The sequence below is a fragment of the Vicugna pacos genome, chromosome 1, assembly GCF_048564905.1.
Source record: "Vicugna pacos chromosome 1, VicPac4, whole genome shotgun sequence".
Taxonomy (NCBI): Eukaryota; Metazoa; Chordata; class Mammalia; order Artiodactyla; family Camelidae; genus Vicugna; species Vicugna pacos.
Genome location: NC_132987.1, coordinates 26,024,432 through 26,037,447, shown reverse-complemented (window position 1 = coordinate 26,037,447; position 13,016 = coordinate 26,024,432). Strand labels below are relative to the sequence as shown.

At 36.5% G+C, this 13,016-nt stretch overlaps 1 protein-coding gene across 5 annotated transcripts in view; it reads left to right on the top strand.

Moving 5' to 3' along the window:
- The window catches only part of HLTF (helicase like transcription factor), a 55,093-nt gene extending 47,346 nt beyond the window's left edge, over positions 1–7,747 (top strand). For all 5 annotated transcript variants that reach the window (XM_072958945.1, XM_015237965.3, XM_031678778.2 and 2 more), the window contains one exon: positions 5,439–7,747. In XM_072958945.1, coding sequence (XP_072815046.1) covers positions 5,439–5,591 — 153 coding nt within the window. In that variant the 3' untranslated portion in view covers positions 5,592–7,747. The remainder of the gene's footprint in view (positions 1–5,438) is intronic.
- Positions 7,748–13,016: the final 5,269 nt, after the last annotated feature.

The window sequence follows — 13,016 nt, the reverse complement described above, 5'->3', positions numbered from 1 at the left end:
GTTTAGGTATGTCCCCTCTATACCCACTTTGGTAAGAGTTTTTATCATAAATAGGTGTTGAATTTTATCAAATGCTTTTTCTGCATATGTTGAGATGATCATGTGATTTTTGTCCTTTGTTTTGTTGATTTGGTATATCACATTGATTGATTTGCATGTGTTGAACTATCTTTGTGTCCCTGGGATGAGTCCAACTTGATTATGGTGTATGATCTTTTTAATGTGTTGTTCAATTCTGTTTGCTAATAAGGATTTTTACATCTATGTTCATCAGTGATAATGGCCTGCAATTTTATTTTTTGCTAGTGTCTTTGGTTTTGATGTCAGGGTAGTGGTGGCTTCGTAGAATGAAAGAGTTTGAGAAGGATCAGTGTGAGTTCTTCTTTGTATGTTTGGTAGAATTCCCCAGTGAAACCATCTGGTCCTGGCCTTTTGTTTGCAGTTAGGTTTTGTTTGCTGATTCTATTTCACGTCTAGTGATTGGTCTGTTCAAGTGATCTGTTTCTTCTTGATTGAGTCTTGGTGGACTGTATGTTTCTGGAAATTTGTCCATTTCTTCTAGGTTGTCCAATTTGTTGCCATACAGTTGTTCATAATATTCTTTTCTGGTTTTTTGTATTTCTGTGGTGTTGGTGTAATTTCTCCATTTTCCTTATTTTATCTGTTTCCTCTCTCAGCCTTGCGAGAGGTTTGTTGATTTTGTTTACTCTTTCAAAACAGCTCTTGATTTGATTGATTTGTTTCTATTTTTTAAAATCTGTTTTCTTCCTCCCTGATCTTTATTATTTCTTTTCTTCTGCTGACTTTTAAGTTTTATTTGTTCTTCTTTTTCTAACTCTTTTAGGTGGTAGGTTAGGTTGTTTATTTGAGATTGTTCTTGTTTTTTGAGGAAGGCTTGTATTGCCGTCAACTTTCCTCTTAGGACTGCTTTTGCTGGATCCCATAGATCTTGTGTGGTTGTGTTTTCATTATCATTTGTCTTGGGTATTTTTTTATTTCTTCTTTGATCTCATCATTGACCCATTGGTTTTTTTAAGTAACATGTTGTTTAGGCTCCATGCAGTCGTTTTTTCCTCATTTTTCCCCCCAATGATTGATTTCTAGTTTCACGCCATTGTGATCAGAAAAGATGCTCAAAATAATTTCTATCCTCTTAAATTTGTTGAGGCTTCTTTTGTGTCTGAGTTGTGGTCTATCGGCTTATATTCTGTTTTGGGGGGATGTAATGTCCTAAAAATATCAATTAAGTCCAGCTGTTCTGTTGTGTCATTTAGTATCTCCATTGCCTTATTGATTTTCTGTCTGGAAGATGTGTCCAATGATGTTAGTGGGGTGTTAAAGTCTCCTACTATTGTGTTCCCATCAGTTTCTCTCTTTATGTCTATTTATTTTATATATCTAGATGCTTCTACATTGGGTGCATATATGTTAATTACTATAATATCCTGTTTTATTGCTCCTTTCATCATTATATAGTGTCTTTCTTTCTTTATGGCCTTTGTTTTAAAGTCTGTTTTGTGTGATATGAGTATTGCTATCCTCGCTTTCTTGTCATTTCCATGAAATACCTTTTTGTATCCTCTTACTTTCAGTCTGTGTATGTCCTTTGCTCTAAAATGGGTCTCTTGTAGGCAGCATATTGGAGGCTCTTGTTTTATTATCCAATCTGCCATTCTATGTCTTTTGATTGGAGCACTTAGTCCATTGACATTTATGGTAATTGTTGATAGATGTGTGTTTATTGCCATTTTAATCTTTGTTTTCCAATTGATTTGGTATTTTTTCTTTGTTCCTTTCTTTCCTTTTTTCTTTTTATGTTTTTTTGTTTGTTTGTTTACTTTTTAAATTTAATTTTGGGGAGTGGTAATTAGGTTTTTTTTTTTTAATGGAGATAGTAGAGGGTTGAACCCAGGACCTCGTGCATGCTAAGCACATGCTCTACCACTGAGCTATACCCTCCCCCAGTAATTTTCTTTTGTATTAGCTTGGTTTCTTTTTGGTTTTTGTGACTCTATTGTATTGCTTTTAATTTGTGGTTTCCCTGTTTTACAAGTATGTTAACCCATTAACTATATCCGTTTGCTTTAGACTGATAGTCATATAGGCACAAACACATCCTAAGAAGAACGAAGAGAAAAATCTACATTTTCTTGCTCCCCTCTACCACATTTTATGTTTTGATGTCCTCTTTTATATCTTGTTTATTCTCTTGCAGCTCATTGTAGTTACTGCATTTCCAGTTATGATTTTCTTTTTTTGTAGCTTCTCTGCTTATTTTCTATTTAGACAAGACTTTTCAGTATTTCTTTTGGAATAGGTTTAGCATTGCTGAGTTCTTTAAGTTTTTGCTTGTCTGTGAAATTCTTTATCTCTCCTTCTATTCTAAAGGATAGTCTTGGTGGGTAGAGTACCTTGGATTGCAGATTTTTCTCATTCGGGACTTTGAATATATCTTGCTTCTCCCTTCTGGCCAGCAGTGTTTGTCCAGATAAATCAGCTGAAAGCCTTACGGGGGTCCCCTTTTAACTAACTAACTGTTTTTCTTTTGCTGCCTTTAGAATCTTTTCTTTAACTGCATCCATCTTAATTATATGTCTTGGTGTAGTTCTGTTTGGGTTCATCTTGTTTGGGACCCTCTGTACTTCCTATACTTGGATACCTGTTTCCTTCTTTAGATTTGGGAAGTTTTTAGTCATGATTTCTTCAAATACGTTTTCAATCTCCCTGTCTCTTGCTTCTCCTTTTGGGACCCCTATTATGCATAGATTGGCACACTTTATATTATCCCATAGGTCTCTTATATTGCTTTCATCGATTTTCATTTGATTTTCTGCTTGCTATTCTAATTGAGTGATTTCTGTTATCCTGTCTTCTAAATCATTTATTTGTTCTTCTGTATTATTTAGTCTGCTTTTGACTGCCTTTAGCTCAGCTTTTATCTCAGCAATTGAGTTTTCTGATTAATTGGATTCTCTTAATAGTTTCTGTTTGGTTTCTTTAGTATTCTGCATTTCTGTTGGTAGTCTCTTATTTCCTTCAGTGCTTTCATCACCTTTTTGAAGTCATGATGTAGTAGGCTCTCTTGGTCTGTTTCATTGTTTATTCTTTCAGGGGACTTCTCTTGTTCTTTTAATTGGAAGTGATTCCTATACTTCTTCATTTTACTCATATTTGACTGTGAATTTAGGAGTAAGTTATCTACTGTGGTCTTGAAGGGCTGTTTCATTTATTTGTTTTTTATGTATGAGCATTCCTATGTAGACTGCGCATCTAATAATTTTGTCATGAGGGCTGTTTTTACTATGGATGGTTGCCATCTTTCCCCCATGTGTGCTGGCTGTTGTCACCTTGATTGAGGGCGTGTTTGGTGGTGTGGTGACCAGAGCCTACCCTGTTTGTTAAGTCAGGTCCTTCTCGTTGCTCTGTGGTTGTCACAGCCCAGATAGGGACTGGTTTTGCTCCGCTGTTGTTGGAATCTGAGCTGTGCTGTGTGGTAGGTGGGACTGGAGTGCTTCTGCTGGAAGAGGAGCCACTGAGTATTCCTCTGTAGGAGATGTCCACTGGGGAGTGCCCTCTGTGGTGTTGTCTGACACTTGTTATGTGGGCTTACAAAGTACACTTTGTTGATGCTGCCCTTGTCCCTGCCTCAGCCTTGGGAATATTGGCAACCCAGTCGTGTTTGTCCAGGTTCTGCACCTGCAGAGCCACCAGTGTAGATCTGCCAACATCAGGCACTAGGACACACCATAGTGCGCCAGACCCCAGCCCTAAATCTGCATATGATACACAGGCCCACTGCTCACACCAAACCTTCCCCTGCCGTGCGTCAGAACTTGGCTTGTTCACCTTAGAGTCTCAGGTCCTCCGCTGAGCAAATCTGCCACCTCTGCCAGGGGCTAGAATCAAATTTCAGTCCTGCTTGTGAAGTTGCAGGACCCTTGGGTGTGGATTCAGGTTTTGGCCCTGCCTCCACCAGGAGTCACACAGCAGTGATTGTGCCCCTCCATAGCAAACCAAGAAGATGGCTGTGTCTGAATCCCGCCTCTCTCTTCGGGAGAATGTGCACCAACAGTGGTGCTGAGCAAACACCCTCTGAGCTGGTGGAGATGTCTGCTGTGAATGGGCTGCGTTGTGCCCCTCTCCACTGTGCACACCAGCAGTGGTGCTTTTTATGGGGTGTTCTGTTCTGCACACACTCCCAGCACAGCCTGCACCACACTCCAGCCCCCTGAGGCTGCCTCCTCTCAGTCAGCCCCAGTCCTCTCCCTGGGCTCGACCGCTGAAGCCAGTTCTCGTGTAGCCTGGCCAGCCTGCTCCTGCCAACGCCATCTCAGGCTAGGGATCGCAGGGACCCTCTGTGCTGTTTTCTCTCAGTTCTGTCTGCTAAGCGCCTGCTGCTTTCTACTCTGACCCTTAGAAGCTCCCTTTTTGTCCCCACTGACCTCCTCGCTGAAGAGGTGGCTTCCCAGAGGGAGGGCACTTTTCCTCCTTTGCTGCTCCCTCCCCAGGGGACAGGTCCCGCACCAATTTCCTTTTTCTTTTTCCTCTATCAGTTTTGTGAGGACTTCCTTGTATTTCCAATGTAAGAAATACTCTGCCAAAGTTCAGTAGGTATTCTGTGTGAATTTTGCTGTATTCGTGGAAGAGGGTGAGCTAGGCGTCCTGCTGCTTCACCATCTTGGCCCAGCCCCCTGTACAGTGTTGAAGGGTAGTGACAGTAATCATTCTTGACTTATTCCTGTCTATGTTGGGGATACTTGTATTGTTTTACATTAAGTATGTTGTTCTTGATAAGTTTCGAGTAGATGCCCTTAATCAAGTTGGTATTTATTTCTTGATTAATTAAGATTTTTTAGTCAGGGTTTTTATCAGCAATAAATGTTGAATTTTATGAAATGCTTCTTTAGCATCTATTTAGATGATCATGTTTTTTTATTTTTAATTTTTAACCTTATGAATTATACCAGATGAAGCCTTATTCTTGCATTTCTGTGAAAATCTCATTTGGCTTTTTAAATATAATGCTAAATTTATTTTGCTAATATCCCAGCTACACAATTGCCTATAAAGTTTGGTTTTTTGAGTGCTGTTCTTATCTGATGATGAGCTTGTAATATGTAACTTACGTTCTTACAGCTATATTCTTTATACAGGAAAACTGTATTGAGTGATAAGGGAAAGCAGTGCTCATCTCTAGCTATTATATCAGGTTCTAAATATTCTCACTGTGTACTGAGGGAAAAAGAAGAGCTAAACTGCTTCTGATAGATTATTATTGACAATTTTTGAAAGCTACAGAATACCGTAAAGAAGCAGATTCCTTTATAAGTAGAGCATCATTTTCATCATGTCTCAATTTTTTTTTTACATTGAAGAGTTTAAGTATTGTGACCTAAAAAGTATTTAACCAATTTAACTTTTTTTTTTTCTTTTTAAAGTTCATTGTGAAGGACTCTGTTGAAGAAAATATGCTGAAAATACAAAACACAAAGAGAGAGCTTGCAGCTGGAGCCTTTGGAACTAAAAAAACAAATGCTAGTGACATGAAACAAGCTAAAATTAATGAAATCAAAACTTTGATTGATTTGTAATTTGTGGGATTTTGGTAAGGTCAATGTGATCAGATATATACAGAATTTTTGGAAATGAGAAAAATACAGTTTTAGAAATGAGATCTAGAGTATGTCTTATGTCTCCTAAAAGGGGCATATCGTTTTATATTAGTGAAGAGATATTACTGATACATAGTCTGCTTCTATATATGAACCTATTTTTAATGGTGTTTCAAATAGCAATAAGTTCTGTTACATACTGTGGCCTAAAACAATTTTTTGAGAAAAAAAGTTAGTTTGTTATTCAAGTTTTCATAGTTTCTATGCTGAGTATTTTCATATATCTTCCAAGTACTCAGCTTTTTCATATTTCAGATTAAGGTCAAACCTTTTATACTTTTGACCAAATAAAAGTTATTTTCTGTGTTGGACACATTTGGTTATTCATCAGAGCCTTCCATTTGTGATGCAGTGGATTCACAGTCCTTGTAGACAACTAATATGTGCACAGACTGTACAGGTAATTGATTTTATTGGACCACGAAAAACCGTATTTGCATTCCAGAACCTTAAATGAGAGACCAAAGTCCAGGTTACAGCAAGTTACTTGGGTTTGTGGGTTTTTTTGTTTTGTTCTTGGGGTTTTTTTGTGGATTGTTTTGTTTTGTTTTGTTTTTTTACCGTTTCATTGAGCTAAAATTCATATGAGTGACTTGCAATTTTGTGTTCATAAAAAAATTAGGGACTGTGTTAGAGTGCTGGTTTCTCCATTTTAGCCAGGTAGTGTTCTTTGTTTAAATGTAACTCAGTGTGTTAGTGTGTAAATACAGTCTGTAGGGTTAGAAGGAACAGTTTCTCACAATTTGATTTGAATATTTAAATTATGGAATTGCTGAAGAGGTATTTCTATATATAGATAATTTTTATTTATGTAGCTTTTAAGAAATAACTTTATAAATTTTTATAATTCAGAAGACTACTATATGTGAGAGTCATGATAATTGGGATGGAAGTTGGTCTGGATGACCTCCAAAATTGTTTCAACTCTTAAAGACATCTTAATCTCTGAATGGAAATTTTCTTTGCTATTGTGTTTAGAATCAGAATTTGATTTTGGAACTTCAGTAATTCATCCTTACACCTATCTATAGAACTAGTCATCTTGTTCCTACTTTTTGTTAATAATCAAACGCACAGTAGTTGCCACAGAATTCTGAATGACTATTTCAGTCACATTTAAAACAAGCTATAAATTTAGCAATCAAGTTAGGTAGTCAGTGGCTTTTCTCCTTAAGGGAAACTTTTAACTTGAAAGAAGAAGTTAGTTACTTAACAGGACATGCGTCATGTTTGAAGATACAGATTTAAGAACACCTTGTATTTTATACTTACAGTGTTAGAAGTGACTTCACTGAAAGATAAGAGGAGATTGGAGGCAGGGTTGTATTCTAGGACACACATCTTAAGATACGTGCTAAATCTGTCAGCAGCTAAATCCTTCCCTCTCTGTGCCCTATACCTTGCTCCAAGGGAACAGTGGATTAGGCAGCAAGAATCTTCCCAGTCCCTTTTCTCTCCGGCAGCAGGTGAGGCAGAGGGCTGAGGGAAGGGACCAGCAGACCTTTCTGCAGAGATGAGAGTAGCATAATAACTTGAAGTTGGTCCACTAGCATAAGGAGCAGTAGGGAAGTTCTTTACCTTGTAGGACTAGCATTACACAAAAAAATCACGTTGATCAGAATCTCACAAAGTATAGTATGTGGGTTCTCTATATATAAATACTGCAGTGAGATTAAGTGTAAAAAGAGTTTGCAGCAAAAAACACCATCTACTTTTGTTTACAAAGGCAAAACCTTGCAAACTCACTGTAAAGGTAAAGACTTTGCTTGCTTCCTTACCCAGACATTTATAGACTTGTGTTTTGAAACACATTCATAATGATAAATTTGGCAAGTCATTTAAAACAATATCATTCTGTTTTTGTACAGTTCTATTACACGGTTTTAAATAAAAAACAAATTCATCCTAGGAAAATATGTAAACCACTGGAATGAAAAGTTCACGTTTATGCTGTTAACTCTGTTTCATTATGTAGAGTAATAACTTTAGAAATATCTTTAAAGCATTGTATTCCCACTTGTGGTTCAAACTGCATTTTGTTTTAAATTTAAAATCAATAAAAGTTTCAAAAATTATTAGCTTCCTTGGTGCCATAATTTTAATGAGTACTTTTTCTTTAAAGAACATTTAATCTTTATAAGTCGTACACTTCTGTTAAGATGTCTATATTATATAATTATTTAATTTTTATTGACAGTACATTAAAAAACAATGAGTGAGAATAATTGACTCATATTCCTGCCCTTTTAAAATTTTGCTCAATTTCAATTTAACTAGTTAACTTTCTTGTTTAGAAATCAGTGTATATATTTTTAAACTTTATGTTAAATATCTTGATCTTCTTAAACATTGGTTTCAATTACTTTTATGTCCCCATCTGCCAGGAAAAAAGGAGTTGTGATGATAGCTATGTGTAGTGGTATACTAGGTAAACACTCTGTATTGTAGATTTTGCCTTAATTACAGCTCCAGGATTGGAAATAATCAGGAAAATAATCATCTTATATTTAATACCGCTGAGTACCAATAAAATTATATTCACACATATTATGTTTTCTCTTGGGGGATATCAAAGGCATTGGTATATTTTTTCTTCATTTTATTTCTAGTGCTTGCCAAAGTTCTGTTCATTAGTATTTGGAAGGAAGAATCATTAAAAACAGGACAAATTTTATGTTCTTGTTTATTAACAAGAATTCAAATGCTTAACCTTAAGTTTTCAACTATTTTAACTTTAAAATTCTTGCAAAAGATTTAACACAATAGCTTTCCTTCATTTAATTCACCAGTCTGTGTGTAATGACTTTCCTTACAAGTTCTACATTCTGTAATTTGGTACCTCATTTGTGTGATACTTCTGAATAAAAAAAGCCAAAGATACTGATAGCTGTGAATGATGCTTGAGATGCTTCCCTGCAGTGATGTCTACTTCAAAGGAGAAACTGTTGATTAGAAACTCAGTAAGCAGACGTAGTGTTTTTTCTTCCATGTTAATATAGTCATATTTATTGTGTAGTAATAAGGGAGAACAGTCTTCTCGTTGAAGCCATAACAATTTACTGCTTTTGATGGGATAGATGAGATATTTTTCCAAGTCAGATCTTTTAGTGGTTAAAATGGGATTCAAAAAAATCTCTTTTCCAGCTCCCTACTCAACCTTCCTGATCAAGAATTTTCTGACAAATTTAAACCATTTCTACCTTTAAATATGAAAATTAATTTCTACATGAAAATAATACAGCTGTAATAATGTATATAATTTAATGTACATGGAACAGGACACCTACATTAACCTCAATCAAGTTATAATAGCTAGGCTACATTGGGACTTCATTTAGAAGGGCAAATGTCAAAATGATTTCTTAGATTGGTAGATAAAACATTCTAGGGCATGTCTTTGCACATCTGAAACCCAGTTTAGACTATTTTAAGAGGGTATTTAATGTGATCAGATGTAACATTACAAGTCATCCAAGAGATTATATACTGTTAAAACATGCTCTATTTGCTATAGCAGCAATGGGACTAATGTTTTAGGAACATTTTCACTAAGTTTTGCCATGTTTTCAGCATTCTAGCTCATTAAAAAGGCAGATAAAATTAACTAGGATATAGCTTCCTGAATGTTTAAACCAATTTACTCTTTTTGTTAGGATAGGGAAGGGCTATTCCCTAATAGTACATTGTAGGTTTTTTACACAGATTTTTGCACTGGTATCATCAATATATTGATGAAGGTAAATATTCCGTGATAAATTGTTTAGTGAAAGACACTTAATATGCTTCTTGCAGATACAGGGAAAAGCAAGAATTAAGGTAAACATTCACAATATGCGTGAATCACAGACCTTGATCTAGCATGGAGCTCATCTCCAAAGGCATGTTTCTGACCTTTGTGTGGTTAAATTTGTCTTATAGCCAAAGGCTATTATATATCCATCACTGTTTACAAGGGGATTAAAAAAAATAAGGCTATATTGATCACCTCCACAAATGTATTATGTTCTTGTGTCTGAGTAGCTGTTGTCTATTTACACATCTTACTAAATGACCCTTGGTATTTTAGGCTCCCTGGAAAACATTTTGCAATATAATTATGCAGTTTTGCATGGCAAAGTTAATACTTCACCTTAATAAAGGTGTATCTTGGAAGATCAGGGAAGGAAATCTGGGTGACTTCCCAGCCTTTTTTATGCACATTATATGCTTTTTCCTATGCTAAATTTGTCACTTTCTTATTCCAAGTTAATAGCCTTCACTAAATACTATTTAAAATAAATTATGTATGCCTTTTCACTTTAGAGCTTTTATCTCTCATGCTGTGTAAAAAATAGGGAAGAAAAGGGAGTAAGTAAACACAAAAGTTACCAGATGATACTTTTTCATTCTCCCTGCCACCCCCTCAGTTTGATGCTTTGATACCGTTTCTCAATTGTTTAAAAAAAAAAAGTCTTTGAATCTTGTGATCTCTTTTAGTACAGATGGAGTGTTACAAAATAAGGCCCCAAATACCAGTGACACTAAAGAGGTAAACACTATAGAATTTTATCTGTAGATGTTACTTACGGTAATGATTCCTGTGTCACTCAAGAAGCGGAGCCTGTCTCCTGGTGAAGCCTTTACTAATCAGAAGTTGAGTCCCCTGCCATGTAACAACTGCTACACCTTTGCTAAAACATGACTCCTTGTATTTAGTGTAAATATTTTTTTAACGTATCAAGTGGTTCTCAAATGTCATTTGGGCCAGTTACTGCCTGATAGTTACTTGGAGTGGAGATACTGTGGCCTCGACCAAGACCTAGTGAATCAGAATCTGTAGTGATGAGGCCCACAAAACTACTTATAATGAAGTCTCCAGTGTTTTCAGGAACAGCCAAGTTGGAGACTCAGTTGCTTAAGCCTCTAGTTCTCAATTCCTCCTGTTTTCTCTCTCTCCACGGTCAATCCACCAGCTTCACTGCATTCACCCTGGTGCAAGGTATGTTGGATCATCACTGTCTCTCCCCAGGACCACTACAGCAGACAAACTTGCTTTTCCAGCAACTCTTGTCCTCATTTAAGCCATTTTCCACAAGCTGCGGAAGCAATGTTCTTAAAATACTAGTTACAAAGGTAAGACGATCAGCCCCTCTTTAAGGACTGCAATGGATTGAAATGAACTATATTAAAATACATTAATTCATGATACTAGAACAAACCCCCACAAAACCACCTCTGGAGGATGCTAGGGAACCAATTCCTTATTCTATGTACTAACTAGTGAATGAAAGGAAATAATCAAGCATTTACCCTGCTTTTTTTTTAAATAGAAACTTAACCTCGGGACAATCAAGTTATTGTTGAATGGAAGTATACAGAAGAGGTTCAGCTAATAACAGAGTATCACCATTTTGCAACCCCTAATAATTCAGCCATCAATCATCAATGGCAGTTCATATCATAAGAAGACAACCAGAGACTTGGAAGTACCCAACAACCCTAAAAGTACTGCAAAAAAAAAAAAAAATCACACTTTAATTGGGTCAGTCCTCTCGATCAGTTTACAAGAAATACAGAATACAAGGAAACATGTCAAATTGCAATCAGTAAAATGCAGACTGTTGAGAGACTATACAGGACAAACCTGGTTGCTTCAGTAAGTAAATTGCAAGGAAACAAGAAAGGAGGGGAGGAAACAACTGAATCAGACATACCAACCAGTTGCACTGTGTGAGCCTTAACTTGGATCCTGGTAAGATCAAAGAGGAAAGAAAACACAAATAGAGGACATTTGGAATTAAACGTTTTTTGTGTGATAGTTTTCTGGAGTCTTTATGTTTTAAAGATATATATGGTAATACTTCACATGAAATTTTTTATCTGGGGTTTGCTTCCAAATAGTTTGGTAAGGGAAGAGTCAGTGGGGATACAGATGAAACACTGGTTGAAGCTGGAGATGGGGGTTCTTTATACTATGCTGCTTACTTTTGTGTCTATGTTAAATATAAATTACATTAATAAAACTTCAATTGATAGCTATTAAATTTAAAATTAAATCAAAGCCCATACCTTGGCCTACGAAGCCACTCTGTAGCTCTCCATCTTGTCTTTGAAGCCTTTATGTCCACTAAGTTCTCACCTGCTTCAGGGCCTTTGCTCGCACAGTTCCCTCTGAAGAGAATGTTCCTCCTTCCCCTCACCTCCCGTTGGCCATCTCAGAGCTATGCCCTGAGTATGGAATTGTGTCTGTCTTATACAGTCCTATGTTTCTAATGCCTGTCACATGTGTGATATGGTCAGTGTTTAATAAGTGCTTGTTGAATGAATTACTGAGTTGTCTGTCTTAAATGTGTATGGCAGCTGACACTGTCTTTGATGTGAAACTAAGATAACTGAATAAATGCTTTGATGTAATTCCTACAGTAAGCTCAAGTACTTCCCCTGAAACCAGACATATCTTTATGACCACTGAGACTATGAAAGCAGCACAGGGTTGAAACGAACTTTGAAATTAGACACAGATAGACTGTCCAGAACTAAAGGCTCGTTTGTATGACTTGCAAATTACATTGTAATGAATTTAATTTCAGTTTAGCTAGAGTCTCTATGCACTGGATTCTCACTGGAAGAGTTTAGCTCGTACCATTCATGCTGAGATCTCTGGACGAGGAGTATCTTGAGGGGTCTTTGCACCACAGCACCAGACACGTGAAGGCCCTTCAGGTCTTTGGTAGTGCTTCCTGTACTTGAAGATCATAACTCATTCTCCACCAGTCCAAATAACTGTAGCTTTTTTCATCTTCAGAAATCATTTATCATTTAATAGTTTAGTTGTAGGTGAATCCTCAGGTTTTTCCTGAGCTTTTCTGGTAGCCCAGGGTATATACCCCATCCATTCTTGCCTCCAGATTTCCATACCCCTGGTATTCACTCACATGCTTATTGAATAGGGCTGACCTGTGTAACCAATAGGCTATCATGGAAATAAAGGAAGGTGACTGTGAAGGTTAGCCTGTAAAAGCCATTGCAGCTGCTGGATATTTAAACCTGAAGTTTCTTCTTGTCATGGTCTTCTCTCTCATTTTCTTCAAGAGAATGATTTCTGACTATTCACTTTAGTTTTAAAAGGTCATTTTAAGATCCTACCCTTCACTAGCTTGCCATTATTGCAATCTAGAATCATCTGTACCTTTAATAAATACGCTTTATTTACACTTCTATCATTTTAAGTCATGGATTAAAACGCTAGAAGACATTGGGTCCAGTGCTGATTCTAATAGTCCTGAAAGACTACTGAGTATGTTTAGAGACTGACAATCAACCTATGATGACTTTAAGGTTACAATATTCTAAAATCTGCATACC